The sequence below is a fragment of the Triticum aestivum genome, chromosome 7B (genome assembly GCF_018294505.1).
Source record: "Triticum aestivum cultivar Chinese Spring chromosome 7B, IWGSC CS RefSeq v2.1, whole genome shotgun sequence".
Taxonomy (NCBI): Eukaryota; Viridiplantae; Streptophyta; class Magnoliopsida; order Poales; family Poaceae; genus Triticum; species Triticum aestivum.
The window spans coordinates 687,590,197-687,609,226 of NC_057813.1; the positions used below are offsets into that span (position 1 = coordinate 687,590,197).

The window sequence follows — 19,030 nt, forward strand, 5'->3', positions numbered from 1 at the left end:
AAAGAAATTATGTTAGAACTGCTTTATGTGATCTTGGAGCCGGTGTTAGTGTTATGCCTCTCTCTTTATATCGTAGACTTAAATTGAATAAGTTGACACCTACTAAAATATCTTTACAAATGGCTGATAAATCAACTGCTATACCTGTCGGTGTTTGCGAGGATGTGCCTGTTGTGGTTGCAAATGTCACTATCTTAACGGACTTGTTATTCTTGATATTCCCGAGGATGATAGTATGTCTATTATCCTTGGTAGACCTTTTTTGAACACTGCAGGGGCTATTATTGATTGCAACAAAGGCAATGTCACTTTTCATGTTAATGGTAATGAGCATACGGTACACTTTCCGAGGAAACAATCTCAAGTTCATAGCATCAATTCTATTGAAAAAGTTCGAACTATTATTTTTGGAGGTTTTGAATTTCCTCTCCCTACTGTCAAGAAAAAGTATGATATTCTTATTGTTGGGGATTTTCATATCTCCGTTGAGGTAACTTAGTGTTATTCGAAATTTCTCCGGTTCCGTGTTATTCGGAATGAGTTTGTTAACAAGACTTGATCAACCTTGTTAGTGGATTCATTTTGATGATCATGAGATGGATGAAACTAGAAGGCACAACCTTCTGTACCCTCTTTTTACTTTCTGTTATTTAGATAAATAAAGCAAAAATAGTATTATCCGTCTATTTTCTGAATTATCCATGCATTAAAAAATAGTCCAAAAATAAAAGTGCTCTAAATGCCCTGCAAATTTAGTATGATTTTTTCTGGATTATTTGTGGATTTTAGGCACAGAAAACACTACAGGAGGGGCAAGCACCAAACCACGAGAGTGGAGGCCCCCCCCTATAGGGCGCGCCCCCTTGTCTCGTGGGCCCCTGGTGGCTCCCCTCCACTTATGCCAGCACCCACACACTTCATCTTCTACCCAAAAAAATCCTCATCCAGCTCAAGCACGAGTTCTAGCTCGTTTTGCTGCGATTTTCGATCTCTTAGCTCAAAGCTCCATTCACAAAACTGCTTTGGGAGATTGTTGCTTGGTATGTGACTCCTCCATTGGTCCAATTAGTTTTTGTTCTAGTGCTTTATTCATTGCAAATCCTTGCTGCCTTGGTGAACCTGTTCTTGAGCTTGCATGTTAAATTTATGAGGTTCCAAGTAGTTCCAATGCATGATATAGGCTCTAGGCACTTGTAGGAGTAGTTGCTATCCATCTTGTTTAGTTTTATGCACTTTTATTTTGAATTTTCAGAAAAATGTTGAGGAATCTTTTGAGGGGCTCTTCTAGCTAAAGCTCTCAGGAAAAACAAGCCAAAGAGAAGGAAAAGCCAAGTATAATCTTCCTCGCTTAGCGGAAGTACGGTCGTGTGAATGTCCATGCGAGGATTTCTTGAAAGAGGCTGGAATTCATGAAGACTTTCATGCTTTAATCGAGACTGCAGGCCTCACTGGGTTCATCAACGACCGAATCAATCAGTATCTCTTACTCACCAATACTTTCGTACAAAACTTTTATTTTTATCCTAAGAAGTCATCGCCTGCAGTATCATTTCATTTATATGATGAGTTCCAAGAAATGTCTTTACGTCATTTTGCGCGGTATGTAGGATACCTTATGTGGGAGAATTAGAGGAACCCCATCGTGAAGATGTGGCGGGCTACTATCGCCGTAGAGGAGCCAAAGAAGGGTTCCGAGGCAAAAGTTTCTAGCATACACTTTCCTGTTTTATGCTACTTTGCCATATTTGCTAGTAGATGCTTGATCGGTTGTGGAAATAGTGGAAACTTGAGCGTTCCTGATATTATCATTCTTCAACATGCTTTGCTTGGAGACAATACTTTTAGTATGGATGCTGTCGTTGCTAAACGGCTAGCCCTGAATCATACAAAAGGCCCCCATATTTGGAGGTATCTATGTTGCACGTCTTGCTAGACATTTTCAGATACCCATTAGGCACCATGAGGAAAAGGAGACAATATTGCCTCCTCACATTTTAGATTATAAGAGCATGGTAGCACACAAGTTTATTGTTGACAACGAAGATAAGATGCTCTTGTATAAACTTAGATTCAATAAGAAACACTTTGAGATTATTATTTTGCCTGCGCCTTTGTTGTTTGATTTGCTTGCAGAAAATTTTCTCGTCACACCGGAAGCGGTGAACAATCATCGAGCTCAAGCTTTTACTCCAGAACCTGAACCTGAGCCGGAACCTGAACTGGACACTTATCGTGCATCATCTGTCCAGTGGGATCCGGAGATGACCAGCCAGTGGTATCCTGATCACACCTCCCATTACACCGGGGAGAGTAGCGGCGGTCCTTGGTATTAGACCAACTTAGGCCAAAAGCCTAAGCTTGGGGGAGTACGTATTTCTCACCGACTTTACATTCATGTTCACACACTAGTCGTCGGTGCTCATACTCTTTCATTGTATTATCCATGCTAGTTTAAATTCCTTTTTCTAGTTTTCTTCTTGTGTGTCTGATAAACCTTGAGAAAAACCAAAAAAATTAGTTAGTTTAATTTTCATGCTTGCAGTAGAATTAAATTGAAAACCCAAAAAGATTTCTAGTTCTTCTTCTTACTTGTTGGGAGCTTTCCTGTGTAAATAGTTTTATTTTCTTTTCTTTCCTTTGGGGGTCGAGAAGACCATATTGAAAATTCTTAGTGGCTCTCATATGCATGATTGTTTATTTAACTTAGAGCCCATATTACTTTACTTCTCTTTTGAGTTGAATGCTTGTAGATTCCAGCTTAGTCCAATGCACGTGCACTCTTATTATTATACACATCGTTCGGTCGTGCAAGTGAAAGGCAATAATGACGACATATGATGGACTTATTGGGATGAGAAAAGCTGGTATGAACTCGACCTCTCTTGTTTTTGTAAATATGATGAGTGAGGGAGTCCTGGATTAGGGGGTATCCGGACAGCCGGACTATATACATCGTCCGGACTATTGAAGCGTGAAGACACAAGACTCAAGACTTCGGCCCATGTCCGGATGGGACTCTTCTTTGCGTGGAAAGCAAGCTTGGCGATCCGGATATTATGTTTCATTCCTTGTAACTGACTCCATGTAAACCCTAGCCCTCTCCGGTGTCTATATAAACCGGAGAGGATGGTCCTTAGAAGGCCGATCACAATTACAATCATACCATCATAGGCTAGCTCTTAGGGTTTAGCCTCTACGATCTCGTGGTAGATCTACTCTTGTACTACTCGTATCTTCAATATTAATCAAGTAGGAAGTAGGGTTTTACCTCCATCGAGAGGGCCCGAACCTGGGTAAACATTGTGTTCCTTGCTTCCTGTTACCATCAGCCTAAGATGCACAGATTGGGACCCCCTACCCGAGATCCGCCGGTTTTGACACCGACATTGGTGCTTTCATTGAGAGTTCCTCTGTGTCGTTGTTGCAAGGCTCGATGGCTCGTCTCGTTGTGAAGGACAACATCACCTCTGGGGAAGCACTGGCTGTAGGCCAAACTCTCCGACTTGGCGGCTTCATTATGGTCGCCCCATCGGCTGTCGCGCCGATGATAGCCTCTCGGGTCATCACTCATAACCTTCGCATCAATTCAGAGCTTGCCGAACAGATGGATCCGATAGAGCTCTCCTCCTTTAATGAGCTCTTGGATCGCATCGCTGCTTTGGGAACCGCTACGGACTATGACCGGATTGGGCTTAAACCCGACCAAAGGGACATTAGATCCCCGCCGGCCACCCATGAGATAGCGGTAGTGGAGGAACCACCTACAGATTACCCCTCTATCTTGAGGACGAATCATGTCCGGATCACCGAGCTCCCTGAGCCGAACCCCCGCTTGAGGAAGAACATGGCCCAGATCCCGGATTTAGGATCGGGTATTCGGCCGGAAAAATTGGGCAGCATTCCGGATCCCGAGCTGTCGAACTCGGTAGCTCCCCTGCCCCTAAGCGCTAGGCCGGATCGGAATCCGCACTCACCCATGGACATCCATCTGTGCTTAAGCCATCTCTCCCATATCAGACAAGAGCCCCACGAGACAGTACATCGCTACTGGGCCAGATTTCTCATTGTGTTAAATAAGGTCAAGGACTGCCGCGAGGAGGACGCAGTCTCACTTTTCTGCAAAAACTACACGGACAAAGGAATCCTTAATGCTATAAGTCGCTGTGACATAGCACGCCTTGCTGACTTAGCAACTATAGTACAGAAGTACTGTGCGATGGAAAGTGCCTGGAAAACCCAAACAGAATTTTGGGATAGTACGGCCCTCACTAGAACCTTTGTCCGAACTAAACGGCCAAACTCTCGTAGGTCGACCAATTCAATTCCCAAGAAACCAAAACCCGCCCCAGGGCGTGGAACCGTATTGGAAGAATGGCTCAATGGGCCATGTAAGCTCCATAGTACGCCCGATGCAGCGCCGACCCATAGCCTTAGGGCATGTTGGATACTCCGGCAGGTAGCAAAAAGTGGCGAGGATCTCCTCGAAGGCCACAAAGCAGAACAACATCCCGCCAAGGAACACAATACAGTGCTAACAGTCTTCGAGACTTTCGCCTCAAACAATAGGTGCAAGCGGGCTCATCGAAGCTCCGCGGAAATCTTCCATGTTGCAAAAATAAATCCGTGGAATGACACGGCTATAACTTTCAATGCCAGTGACAAACCCCAATTCCAGACCATCCGGGCACCAGCCGCTCTGGTCCTTAGCCCAGTAGTGGACGGCTTTCGTCTCACTAAAGTACTCATGGACGGCGGTAGCGGATTAAACTTGATCTACGAAGAAACACTCAAGAAGATGGAAATCGATAAAAGCCGCATTGAACAAAGCGGCACAACCTTCAAGGGAATTATCCCTAGTCGGGAAGCACGGTGCGCAGGAAAAATCACACTCGATGTGGTATTCGGCACCCCGGAGAATTACAGGTCCGAAGAAATCACATTCCAAGTGGCTCCTTTTAGCAGGGATACCACGCCCTTCTAGGGCAGGACGCATTTGCAAGCTTTCAAGCTATACCCCACTACGGGTACATGAATCTTAAAATGCCCGGACCCAATGGAATCATCACTCTAGCTAGTGATCCAGACGTCACACTCCGCACCGAAAACAAAACTGCAGCGCTAGCCTTGGAAGCACTGTCCGAAGCCCTAGCAGCAAAAGAATTAACCACACTGCACACCACCGTGGACAGGGACGACGTGATACTCGACAAGCGACCCAAGTCCACCTCATTTAAACCCGCAGATGAGATAGTCAAATTCCAAGTCCATCCAACGGACCCCATGAAGACAACTTCCATCGGGACACAGTTGAGCCCTGATATGGATGCGCTCTTCATGTCCTTTCCCTCGGTGTAGAATGTGTAGCCGTTGATATCGTACGCCTCATACGTCATCAGGTTGTGCTCGGCGCCCTGTGACAAGGCGAATATGAGTTGTTCTTCCACGAAAGAATCCTCATGTAAAGGGTACGACAGAAGCTTCTCCTTGAACCAACGCGTGAAACATGAGCTGTGCTCTTTGATTATATCTCCATCCGTCCTCTGTTGTCCTCAATCATTGTACGTCTTCTCAATAAAGGTTTTGTGCTCTACAACCCAAGGATCAACCACGTCTATGTGTTGTAGCGCGACTAGGTTTGCTCTTTCAAAGTCGTCGAGTCGACCCTCGAAGTCGACATGCATTTCGCGGCGACCCTCACGGTGACCCCATCCAACAAGCCTACCGAGGTGCCTGTTGATGGGCAGACCAACGGGGTTCTCGATGCCTAGATAATTCATGCAGTAGGAGATGCACTCTTCAGTCAGAAAGCCCCTGGCTATGCTTCCCTCTGGACGTGACATGTTGAGAACGTATCCTTTGATGACATCATTCATCCTTTCGAACGGCATCATGCTGTGCAGGAACGTCGTCCCGAGTTGGATGATATCCTCCATGATATGGACCACCAGATGCACCATAACGTCGAAGAATGCGGGCGGGAAGTACATCTCAAGATCGCATAGTATCACCACGATCTCTTCCTGTAGCCTTCTGAGTTGCCTCATGCCAACCGACTTTCGAGAGATGACATCAAAAAAGTTGCATAGGCCAAATAGCATTTCACGGACGTGCGCGTCCATGATCCCACAGATTGCAACTAGAAGTATCTGCGTCATCAGCACATGATAGTCGTGAGACTTCATCCCGCTGAACTTCTGCTTCGCTGAGTCTAGGTATCTGCTTATCTTCCCCGCGTAACCGTAAGGAAGTTTTACTCCTACGAGGCAGGTGAAAAACTGATCGATCTCCTCCTGACTTAGATTGAAGCATGCGGGAGGGAAGTCATTTCCGGTCTTCTTGGCCTTTTTGCCTTTGCGACGACTTTCCGAGTCATGCTTCGCCTCATCATCATCATCATCATCATCATTAGCGTGAAGCTCCTCCCTGATGCCCATTGATTTCAAGTCTGCCCTTGCTTTTGGCCCATCTTTGGTCCTCTCTGGCATGTTGAGCAGGGTACCAAGCAGACTCTCGCACACGTTCTTCGTGATATGCATGACATCAAGGTTGTGAGGCACACGGAGGATCTTCCAGTACGGCAAGTCCCAGAAAACAGACCTCGTTTTCCATACCTTCAGCAACGGCTCTGGTGCCTTTTGCTTCTTTCCCGGCTCTGGCTCCTTTCCTGGCGGTGGGCACTCTTTCCAATTTTTCAACAGCTCGTCTATTTCCTCGCCGCTCCTCGTACGTGGGCGTCTTCGGGGTTCGGTTTCACCATCAAACAGATCCTTGCGTTTTCTCCATGAGTCATCATCGCAAAGCCACCTTCGATGTCCCACGAACACAGTTTTCGAAGACCTGGGATCTCTATCTAGCTGGCGATATGTTGTGTCATCCATGCACCTGACGCATCCAGAAAATCCGTGGACCACCTGCCCCGTGACATATCCATAACCGAGATAGTTGTTCACCGTCGTGAGCAGTGCCGCTCTCATAGGAAAATATTATTTCTCTACAGCGTCCCACGTATTGGCTGCGTTTTCCACAACGTGTCTAGCTCCTCTTTCAGCAACCCCAGATACAGATTGATGTCGTTTCCTGGTTGTTTCGGCCCTTCAATTAGCATACTCATGTGAATGTACTTCCTCTTCATGAACAACCAGGGGGGAAGGTTGTACATCCACACAAACACATGCCAGGTGATATGTGTGCTTCTCTTGCTGCCAAACGGATTGACTCCATCGGTGCTCGCTCCCATCATGATGTTCCTTGGATTGTCCCCAAATTCTGGGTATTCGAAGTTCAACGCTTACCACTGGCTTGCATCCTTAGGGTGACTCAGCATCTTGTCTTTTTTATTTATCTCCGGATCATTTCCGTCATCTTCTCGCTTCTTCTCCTCCCTATCCGCGTGCCAATGCAGGAGCTTTGTGACCTTAGGGTCCGCGAAATACCGCTGCAGGCGAGGAGTGATCGGAAAGTACCACACCACTTTTCGAGGAGCTTTCTTCCTCTTCTTGTATCGACTGACGCCGCACACCAGACATATGGTAGACTCCGCGAGCTCGTCCCGATAAATGATGCAATTGTTCATGCACACATGGTATTTCACGTGCGGTAAATCCAGAGGACACACATTTTCTTCGCCTCCTCGAAACTGGTCGGGCACTTGTTCCCCTTGGGAAGACGTTCGTGCCAGAATGACATGTTCTCGTCGAAGCATCCGTCGGTCATTTTGTGTTTTACCTTCATCTCCAGATCCATGAGCGTTACTTTCTGGCGGGTATCCTCGGGCTTGCATCCTTCATACAATGGAGTAACCGCGTCTATCTCCAGTTGATCGAGCTTGGCTTTCTCTCGGGCAACAGCTCTTGCATTATCCATCTGCTTGAGAAGCAGCTCTTGAATATGAGGGTCCTGCACCCAGTCCATCGATGGTCCATCGTCGTCTGCTCCGGCATCTTCATGATCATGCCCTTCGTCTGCTCCGGCATCTTCCTCATCATCATGTCCGGCATCTTCTACATGATGACTGTGTCCTGGAGATTCTTCGTCTTCTCGCCCGCCCTCGCCGCGGTTGTCTTGCTATCCTTCCTCATTTCTTGCCCGACCCCCATGGACGACTTCATAATCATCTTCATCACCTTGCCACCGATAGCCATCCATGAAACCACGCAAGAGCAGGTGGTCCCGCACCTGTACGGAATCCGGGTCCATAAGGCTCCTCAGCTTGCATCTTCGACACAGACATCTTATCTCTGTCTCGTTCTTTTGAAGCATCTCGGCCTTCGCGAAGCTCAAAAACCTATTCACGATGCCTTCGGTCATCGTGCGGACCATGGTCGCTAGAGCAAAACGATATTTTAGAACCAAGAAAATTTTTGGCATGACTTTGCCTAAAAATAGGACCAAAAAGAATGCATAGTGCCAAATTCTCGCCGAAACGGAAATGAATCAACATTCCGGCAAAATATTGGCAACTATCGCATTTCAAATACCGGTACCTGCAAACACAAACATATATGCAACACCACAAACATATGCAACACCACAAACATACATAGATCTAGTTAGGCCTTAAAAAGTGCATGTGCACGTTGTTGGAGGGAGAAAAAGTAGATCTACAACATAAAGAAAGCTTTCCCCTTACTTACCTATCGAAAAAAGGTAATTTAACCACTTAATTTGGATGAATCTGTGGTGCAAATGAGGTGAGGAGGAGGAGGCAGCCGAGACAAGTTTGGAGGAGGAGGTGGAGAGAATGAAAGTGGGGAAAGTGAGTGTGGTAGGTGGCTGTCCAAAATATCTACCTGGTCCCAGGTTACTAATGGCGCCCGACCTACAAATGCGCCATTAGTAACCCTGGTTACTAATGGCGCACCAGTTAGATGGTGCGCCATTACTAGTTGTGCAAAAAAAATGTTAGTAGTGGTGCACCGTGTGTGTGGTGCGTCATTAGTAGTTTGAACTAGTAATGGCACACTACACACTGGTGAGCCATTACTAGTAATGTAAAAAAAGTAAAAAAATTGTTACTAGTGGCACACGGGGTGAGTGGTGCGCCATTACTAGTTGAAACTAGTAATGGCACACTGTGCCCTGGTGCGTCATTACTAGTTTTGGAAAAAAAGTTTGTTACTAGTGGCGCACCGTTGGTGTGGTGCGCCATTTGTGTCCATCACACTAATGGCGCACCAACACATGGTGCGCCACTGCTATATAGTAGTGGCGCACCACATGTGTGGTGCGCCATTAATGTCCATATTATCTATAGTCCTTTTCCTAGTAGTGGCTGAGACTGCAACAGAAGCAAGATGTTAGATACCATTACAAAGGGTCCAATACATCCAATACATGTTAGAACTTTGGATCTTGAGCACTCTAATTTTTCTGAGAAAAGTCCAAATTGTGGTTCAATAAAAGAAGATGAATATGAACGAGGGTTCTAACTTGTGGCATTGCTTCCATAGCCATGCCTTCTGCTTCATGGGAGGCATCACGGATCTCCTCAGTCACCTCAACCGAAAGGGTCTCCCGTCTGCCAAAGAAAGTCAACATGTTTCGGTCCAATATGTTGAAGGAGTAGTCATGGGCTAGAGCAAACTACTATGTGACTGGTCTATGGAGAAGTAGACTAGCAGGGGGTGCCACGTGATGGACTGAAGAATCCCATTCTAGTTTATTAGTCCTACTTGTGAGCTGTGTTAGGTTTTTCCCCAGAGAGAAAGAGTGAAGCAATATAGTAGCGATAAGTATTTCCATTAGTGAGAACCAAGGTTTATCGAACCAATAGAGTACCAAGAAAGATCATGTAAACAACAACTACAAACAAGAAACAAAAACTTGCACCTAACGCGGACAAGAGGGTTGTCAATCCCCTTGATTCGTTACTTGCAAGAATTAAAACTGATAAAAGTAAAGGGTAAATGGCAACGGTGGTAGAAATTGCAAGTTGTTTGAAACTAAATAAATTAAAGTAAAAGTAAATTGCAACAAGGTAAACTAGGATTTTAGTAAATATGATAAAGGTAGACCCTGGGGCCATAGGTTTCACTAGAGGCTTCTCTCCCAAAGAAACTGAAAGCATAAGGTGGGTAAACAAATTACTATTGGGCAATTGATAGAATTGCGCATAGTTATGATTTCATTCAAGGCAATGGTCATGTATATAGGCATCACGTCCGAGACAAGTTGACCGAAATGATTCTACATCTACTACTATTACTCCACTATGAGAGCTCTTCTATGCTTGCCTCTCTGGGTATTAAGTTCATGACAAACAAAGTAACACATGAAGTATGCCACGAGGATGCTTTGGCGGGCATTCATGGAACAACACAAGGCACCAACAACCTGAAACATGATCTGGTACTATGACTACGACGTAGAACACATTTCTTTATTACTATACACGTTGATCTAATTATCTATGCACTCTAGGTTTTTCTACCTACAAACACTTTAAACGTCCACATGTTCCTTGTGGTCATAAACCCCAGGAGGAAGGAGATTCAGTTTCTTGATTCACTTTTCCACTTTATGGTACACATAGAAGTAAATAATGTGGTGAGAATTTTAACATCTTTAATCACAACAAAGGATTTAACATCATACATAAGTATTAATCGTAAGCAACTTCTCATCCTATGGACTTGCAGATACGTGGGATGGAAGCACATCTGAGAGCAGCGATGCGAATCAATGAAATACAAAGCAATGCATGGGAAGGCATTAACGTGACCCAATGGCCAGTAACGCTTGTTGCCGTGCCAAAAGCCGATGACACGTTAGTCAACAATATTAGCTTTTGTTTTTGTTTTTCATTGTTAATACGTGAAATGCTGCTAACAAAATAAAATGTTGTAGTTCTTGTTGTGCACTGTACATGCTGAAGAACAATGAATTCTTTACGGAAGAAGAACTGACGTTGCAATATGACCAAGTACGTAGAGTAACACATAAAATTTAGTCAAATTCAGTCAATTTTTTTGAACTTACGGAACGATAGTAACATATCCTCCATGCAGTCCTACATCGAAAAATTCAGAAGACTACCTGTTGTGCTTGTCGATTCACCCTACAACAAATTGAAATACAGGAAAAGGTTCAAGATGTACCATGCTAGCCTATCGGATGCAGCTACGCTTGATGATGATGAAGATGCAAGCAGTTAGTCCAGCAGTGGTTCATTCTTACATGTGGAGTGTACACTTGGCAATAAAGCGATAGAGTAGGGTGTGGTTGGATTTTAGTCCCGAAGGAGGTTTCCTAGCCGTGTTCTTAGTCCATTGCGGGTGGCCCAAGTTGTAAAACTTCAATAATATTGGTTTCAATACTTTGCTTGAAATAAATTGGTCTCTACGAGAGCTCATAGAAATCTATATTTGCCTTTTACAACCATGTGGCAGTTACGGTGCCTAGACAAGATTCAGACCAATTACAGTGCACAGGCAACCCTACAAGAATAATGGATTATGATTTGTTTATTTTTATAATTTTCGGTCGCTAATTGCATGTAATGTGGCAGATTGAGCCCACACAAGTTTGAACAAGATGGGCTCTGACATACGAGAGAAAAAGGTACGAGCACGAGCATAGCCTCACAAAATAAGGTAAAATACTACATGAGTCAACACTCAATCCCAGCTATCCCAGGAAATGGCACAATGTCTCGTAGGCAGGCTGCAAAGCCAATAAAAAAGAACATATGATAACAAGAGTAAAGCACGTACCAAAGGGGAACTCTGTCGGTGCTGCAATGACCATGATGTGGCATGGTAGGGGCGTGCGCTGAATTGAAGGGATCTCCGGGTCAGTAGGCACCTTCAAGACCATAGCGGGATGGCCATGGTACATCCATCCTGCCTCAGGGAATCACATAGCATGTTGTGTCATAGCCTTGCAAAACAGAGGGAAAATTATTACTTGTACTCACCTTATCAAATGTGTCCAACTAACGAATTGTTACACATAACTAAACACCGAAGAATGAAATGCAACATTTTCAAGAATCCAATGCTCATTCCTTTCTCTTTGTTTTTGCGAGGATCATCCCTCTCTCTTTAACAAGGCTAAAACATCATAATAAGAAGTTACACTAATCTTCAAATGGTGGATATCCCCTGTGGATCTAAAAAAAATTATAAAGCACATGCCAAGTCTGTTGACCCGAGTCCAGCAATTGCACATGAAGAAGCGAGCATTGTAAATATTGAGCAACATAACCTATGAATTGTTTATAGTACATTAAAAAATTAATAGATTATCATCTCTCCTGATCTCCAAATCCAACATCTCACCTATCAGCCAAAATGAAAGAATAAAGATTGAATTAAATGTATAAGTGTACATATGCAACAATCAAACATTCGTAGATCTTGTCGTGATGTGGATGAGGTCACACGAATGTGGCTGGCTGTCGAGGCCAGCCGACTTCATCCAATCCCACGGTACCCCGCCAACAATAAGAACATGATCCATCTAGATGCCCAACCACCTTGCCTTCGGAGGAGATGCATGGCCAAATCAAGTTGCGGCCATGGCGGAGAGGTGAGCTAGGGGACGCAAACAACCACACGGGAAGTGGGAAAGAGGTAGCGACTCACCTCGTGGCTATAGGCACCCGCATAGAGGACTAGGAGGTGGGATGGCACCGAATCTTCGCCGGCGGCCGCCGCTGGGAGGGCAGTCAGCCCGCTCTCGTGTTCTTCGGTGAAGAGGAGGTGCGAGAGCGTGAGGGAATTGGAGTGGAGGGAGGGAGGGGGCGCGACGCGCGGCTCGATCCTGCCGGTGAGGGATGAAACCCTACCGCCGGCGAGGAGTAAAAACCCTAGCGAACCGGATAAAAATCAAACCAAAAATACCCCTGAACTTTGTACCAAGAATACGCTCGAAATATTTGAGAGGGAAAATCTGATGAGTTCAAAATATTTTTTCTCTCGAAAATGCCCCTCGGGCTCTCTTATAATATACGTAACGTCAGCCTACTGCATTGGATCTGGACCGTCGAATCCGCTCCGACGGATGGTGCATATCAACCGGATGCACTATAAAAGGACTCTTTGAACCACTACTATTTGGTCTACATTCCCGAAGAAAAACGAAATTCTGGAGGAGAAACTCGTAGTAGCACAGCGCGCGAGTACTGGCCCGATATTTCCAACTACGACAGCTACGGGTCGAGTACCGACGAGGAAACAACAGTGTGTACACTTCTCAGTACGTGTCCCGTAGAGTAAATAAACACATAAATTGAAGAAAAAAAAGAAAGTTTGGAAAGCTAGGAGCACCACAAAACCGGGAGCTGGATCAGGTGCCTGGTCCAAGAAACTGGACCGCGACACATTCGAGCTACCGCACTGAACCACTCAGCACTTGCCCACGATGCGGCCCCGGCGACCGGTCCGGCAGCTTGACCTGTACGGCGTCCGCGAGCGCATCGATCGAAAGCTACATCAAGAAGCAGGACCCAGACCAGCGGAGTCTTCTTTCTCTAGGCCAATGAATCTCGGGTCTTAATAAATCAAGCAGGGAGTTCGGGCGGTCTTCTTCCCATATGCCGGCCATGCAAGTGCCGGAGCAGAGCACCGGAGTTACCGTGAACCTGCCTATGGGCTCGGGCTGCGCTTCGTCGCCGCCCACCTCCCCGCAGCCGCGCCACGGGAGGCTGGTCACCGTGCTGAGCATCGACGGCGGCGGCGTGCGAGGGATCATCCCCGGCACCATCCTCGCGTTCCTCGAACAAAAGCTTCAGGTAACCTTTTTCATACATACAGAGTATCATGCTGACTGCTCTTGCATGTCGGTGTAACGAGTTGTTGGGGTGCGTAGGAGTTTGATGGGCCGGACGCGAGGATCGCAGATTACTTCGACGTGGTCGCCGGGACGAGCACCGGAGGCCTGGTGGCCGCTATGCTCACCGCGCCCAACGACCAGGGCCGCCCGCTCTTCGCCGCCAAGGACGTCAACAAGTTCTACCTCGAGCACTGCCCGAATATCTTCCCTGCCGCGTGGTGAGGATTATATACTGTATAACTCTCAGTCAGTCTCACACGAAATGGCTCTCAAATGGGCAATATTATTACAGTCTGCTAACTTTCAGTGGATTGAGATTTCGTTAAGTCTCAATCGATGCTATATCCATGAAATCTAACATTAAGATCCGTGCAAAAATTTCTTTCAGTTTTTTCTTTTTCTCTCTTGCATGTTATGTCACTTGATTGCGAAATGATTAAATCTAAGTTGACTGAGACCTAGCCGCACCCATATTATTATGCCATCAGCATAAACTCAGCGGGAGTACTGCAGCAGCAAAAACTCACCGCCCTTCGGCTAAGCTATGCACCTCTGAAGCTAAACTGAGAATGATGTTAATAGCTCGCTTTTTCCCGCTATAACAATAGTACTTATGAGCTATACACAATCTGTTGTGCAGCAAAGGACCTCTGGGCTTGTTCAAGAGCATGATGGGACCCAAGTACAACGGCCAGCACCTGCACTCGGTCGTGAAGGAGCTGCTCGGCAACACGCGAGTCAGTCAGACACTCAAGAGCATCGTCATCCCCACTTTCGACATCAAGCTCCTTCAGCCTACGATCTTCTCGACCTACGATGTGCGTACGCAGAAGAACGTAAACACATGCATCTGTATACACAACATGAAACAAAATATTTACGTGCAGGCCATGAGGGATGTCACCAAGGATGCTCTTCTATCGGATGTCTGCATTAGTACGTCTGCCGCGCCCACCTACCTCCCCGGGCACCATTTTGAGACCAAGGACAAAGACGGTAAGACCCGGGCCTTCAACCTCATCGACGGAGGCGTCGCCGCTAACAATCCGGTACGCTGCCCAAATTAGGTTTAAGATGTATACCACTTGACTTCTGTGATGTCGATACATTTCTCACTAACTTACATGGATGTGCGCAGACCCTTGTGGCGATGACCCATGTAAGCAAGCAGATCCTGATGAAAAACATGAACTTCTTTCCCGTCAAGCCGGCGGAGTATGGCAAGTTCATGGTCCTTTCGCTGGGCACCGGCACCGCCAAGGTCGAAGAGAAGTTCGATGCTGCCATGTGCAGCAAGTGGGGCCTTCTCGGGTGGCTCTACAAGGGGGGCACCACGCCGATTATCGACAGCTTCAGCCAAGCCAACGCTGATCTCGTCGATATCCAGGCATCCGTGCTCTTCCAGGCGCTGCACTGTGACCGCGACAGGCGCTACCTCCGGATCCAGGACGATGAGCTCACAGGCGAAACGGCCTCCGTCGACGTGTCCACGACGGAGAACCTCAAAAGGCTCATCGATGTCGGCAAGGCATTGCTGAAGAGGCAGGTGTGCAAGGTGAACATTGAGACAGGCAAGAACGAGCCTGACCTAGAGAGGGGCACCAACGAGGAGGAACTGACCCATTTTGCACGCAAGCTGTCGGAAGAGCACAAAGCTAGATTGTCTTGCGGTGGTGGGTCTCGAAACTTAGATATTACTCTATGAATATCTGTTCGAATTTGATGACCTACGCCATCACCCATCAAAGCCCTAATGCTTTTATGTTAGTATATCTGTAGATATAGTTCTTGTGTAGACAAACAATGATTTCTGTCATATTTGTTGTATGTGCTTTAAATAAAGACGTTGACTCTCGTTATACGCCCCTCTCTTCCTGATGCATACAACGCATCGTTTTAAACTGGGCGTGCCATGTCTCTTAACGATGAACCTCTTCTAAACCGCTATAGCGCATTATTTAAAATGTTCGTTCATGTATTTGGATCAAAGCCCCTTAGCATAGGATCTTCGTATAGCGCACTATTTAAAATCATGCTAGAACGCATTGCACCGCGGAAGGCCCGAGGCCGTGGTGTAACTCCTGGCTCTTGCACGTGTATGCGTTTCAGAGTCTTTCTCGCCGTTCTCTCAACAATCGTTACTTTTTTTTAGAGAAAAGACTTAAGTCCGACTTTATAAATAAAGTCACAAGGCAGCGTCATAAGCCCAAACATCAATCAGGGCGATACACCCAACATCCACAGCACCAGAAAGTATTCCGCAGGCACACGAAAGTACTAGGGATACATGACAACCTGCCAAACACGGCACGCAGGCCGGAAGGATAACGAAACAGCCATCAATGGGAAAGACGAGACTGCATCAAGCAGGGTTAGACATCAGGAGCCTGCCCGGAGATGGAGGACGCCGAGGCCCGAATTTTAGAGATTAGCAGGTCCAGAGCTCCCCGATCGTCCTCTTTAGTCAATGATCTCCACTGCTGCAAGAATATACATGATTTGAAAAGAACGTCAGCAGCCTTCGAAGGAAAGACATGTTCAATAGTAAATTTGTTCCTAATCGTCCAAAGGGACCAGCAAATCGCACCCAAGCCAACCCAGAAAACCCTCTTAGTGACCCCAACCAACGAGTTGGCTAGGTTTCTCATCTCTTGAAGTAACCTGAAGCCACGACCGGACGCAGCACCACACTAACTTAGCCAATACACAGTGAAAGAAGATGTGCTCCGTGTTTTCCACAGCACCGCAAAGAGCACAAAATTCCGAGCCTGGACCATTACGCTTACGGATTTGGTCAGCAGCGGGGAGCCGACCTCTAAAGGCTTGCCAGAGGAAGATTTTAACCTTAGGAGGAACTTTGGACCTCCAAATGCAAGAGAACCTATTGGAAGGGGCACCTCCGGTGAGCCTCGCGTACAAAGACTTAACCGAAAACCGACCAGAGGCAGAATGAGGCCAGACAACAGAGTCCGGCGTCTCCGAGAGCAGGGGAAGAAGGCAAAAAGGCTTTGCCAGTCTTCCAACTCTTCAGGAGTCAGGGAGCCGTGAAAGGCCAAATCCCAATTATTAGCTGCCACCTCCGCGATGGAGATGTCAGGGTTAGGACAGAACGAAAACAACACCGGGAAACTACGTGCCAAAGGAGCATCACCACACCACCAGTCGCGCCAAAAACGTACCGAGGTACCATCACCCACAATAAACTTAACATGATCCAGGAAGAGAGGCCTGACTTTAATAAGGTCCTTCCAGAACTGAGATCCACGCCGGGCGCCGGCAAACATAGGGCTGGAGTGAGGAAAGTATTTAGCCTTAAGAATGGAATACCAAAGAGAGTCGGCCTCACTGGTCATGATTTTCCACCGCCATTTAATTAACAGACACTTGTTCATGACCTACGTATTAATAATGCCTAACCCTCCAAGGGTTTTAGGCCTACACATAAGCTTCCATTTAACCAGCCTGTATTTCCGTTTATTATCAGCAGCGTTCCAATAGAAAGCACCCCTGTGTTTGTCAAAACCAGCATGGATGCCAACCGAGAGGAGATAGAAGCCCATAAGGAACATTGGGAGGGAGGAGAGACAAGCATTCATGAGAGAAACTTTGCCAGCATTGGTACTGTATCTACCACGCCAGGGAAGAACCCTATTTCCCACCTTAGACACAGCCGGAGCAAAGTCCTTAGCATGAAGCACCACAGGAGAGATAGGAAGACCCAAATATTTGAAAGGGAAAGATCCCAGGGAACAATTTAGCAACCTAGCAACTCTCAAGGCCTCTGAATCATCGACGCTAGTAACCAGAACCTCACTTTTGGAAAAGTTGATTTTCAGGCCCAAGACAGCCTCAAAGCAAAGCAGGATGAACTTAAGGTGGGCAATGCAGGCATCATTCAATCCAACCATAATGATGGTATCATCAGCGTATTGCAGGCGAGTAATACCGTCCGGGACTAGGTGAGAAGCCACAGGCAAGATATGACCATGCTGAGCTGCCCTAAGAAGAATGCGGGAAAAGGCATCGGCCACAAAATTGAAAAGGACAGGGGAGGCAGGATCCCCTTGACGCAAGCCTCGGTCGTTAACGAAGAAATTACGAATATGACCATTCACAGAGACCGTGGTATGACCGCCCGAGACCAACTGCATAATGCGATGCACATAAGCCCCGTCGAAGCCTTTCGCAAGAAGGACCTGCCTTAGAAAAGGCCAGCTAACCGAATCGTAGGCTTTCTCAAAATCAAGTTTTAAAATGATCGCTTTGGAGTTACGAGACCGCATATCATGAACAATTTCATGAAGACAGAGGACCCCATCTAGAATGTAGCGCCCTTTGATGAAAGCAGACTGATACGGGCTGATGACTCTACGGGGGTTAGGTGATTAGCAAAACCCTTAGCAGGTAATTTAGCAAAGTTATTAACTAAAGCAATAGGCCTAAACTAAGAGATCAATTCGGCACCTTTAACTTTAGGGATCAGGGAGATCACCGCATAGTTAAGGCGAGAAATATCAACAGTGCCTAGGCAAAACCCTTGTATAACATTACAAACTAACTGCCTCAACTGAGGCCAAAACTTCCGAAAGAAAGGAATAGAGAAGTCATCCGGCCCAGAAGCAGTGTTCGGGTTAGCAGAGTTCACCACGTCCCAGATCTCCTTATCAGAAAGGGGAATCATCAACGCAGTGTTCTCCTCGGCCGAAATCCTCGAACTATGGTCCCATAGGGTAGGAGATATGGACAATCCCAAAGGAGGTTTGGCCCCTAACAACGAGGAGAAGAACTCAACCACATGAGATAGGATTAACGATTGGTCCGAAGTGCGCACACCATTAATGATCAGGCTATTAATACCACACCGCCTCCGCCTACCGTTAGCAATGGCAAAGAAGTAAGCCGTGGGCTGACGCCAGTATATTTCCGCCTGATGATGCAACTGCATGAGGGCAGCCTCAAGGTTATAGCGCAGAGACCACCCTTCGTCAGAGAGCCCAAAGGAATCAGCCACAAGGTCAAGGGACAAGATTTGAGCTTCAAGGAGGTCTTTCGAGCGTCGCTCCTCAGCTACATGGTTACGGGACCACCCTCTCAGAAATTTCCGCAAAGTATAGGAGCACGAGTGCCGGTCATCTAGAGGACCAAAGGAGCGAGCATTGGAGGAAAGAAGGAGGGTAATCTTCGAGGCCAGCATATCAATAAAGCCTTCGATCAACAGCCAAGAAGCATCAAATTGGAATCTAGTAGGAGGTCTATG

The 19,030-nt window shown here is 46.6% G+C and overlaps 1 protein-coding gene across 1 annotated transcript; it reads left to right on the top strand.

Moving 5' to 3' along the window:
- The first annotated feature begins 13,402 nt into the window (after nt 1–13,402).
- Nucleotides 13,403–15,634, top strand: LOC123159672 (patatin-like protein 1). The gene is made up of 5 exons (XM_044577494.1): nt 13,403–13,732; nt 13,810–13,991; nt 14,414–14,591; nt 14,661–14,822; nt 14,912–15,634. Exons 1-5 carry the CDS (start codon nt 13,535–13,537, stop codon nt 15,476–15,478), a joined length of 1,287 nt encoding a protein of 428 aa, XP_044433429.1. The 5' UTR covers nt 13,403–13,534; the 3' UTR covers nt 15,479–15,634.
- Nucleotides 15,635–19,030: the final 3,396 nt, after the last annotated feature.

Excerpts from the sequence above, each read along its gene's own strand:
- LOC123159672 (XM_044577494.1), top strand. The coding sequence starts at position 13,535 with ATGCCGGCCATGCAAGTGCCGGAGCAGAGCACCGGAGTTACCGTGAAC. Across the intron at positions 13,992-14,413 it reads AATATCTTCCCTGCCGCGTG|CAAAGGACCTCTGGGCTTGT; the intron begins GTGAGGATTATA and ends TCTGTTGTGCAG. Across the intron at positions 14,823-14,911 it reads GCGTCGCCGCTAACAATCCG|ACCCTTGTGGCGATGACCCA; the intron begins GTACGCTGCCCA and ends GGATGTGCGCAG.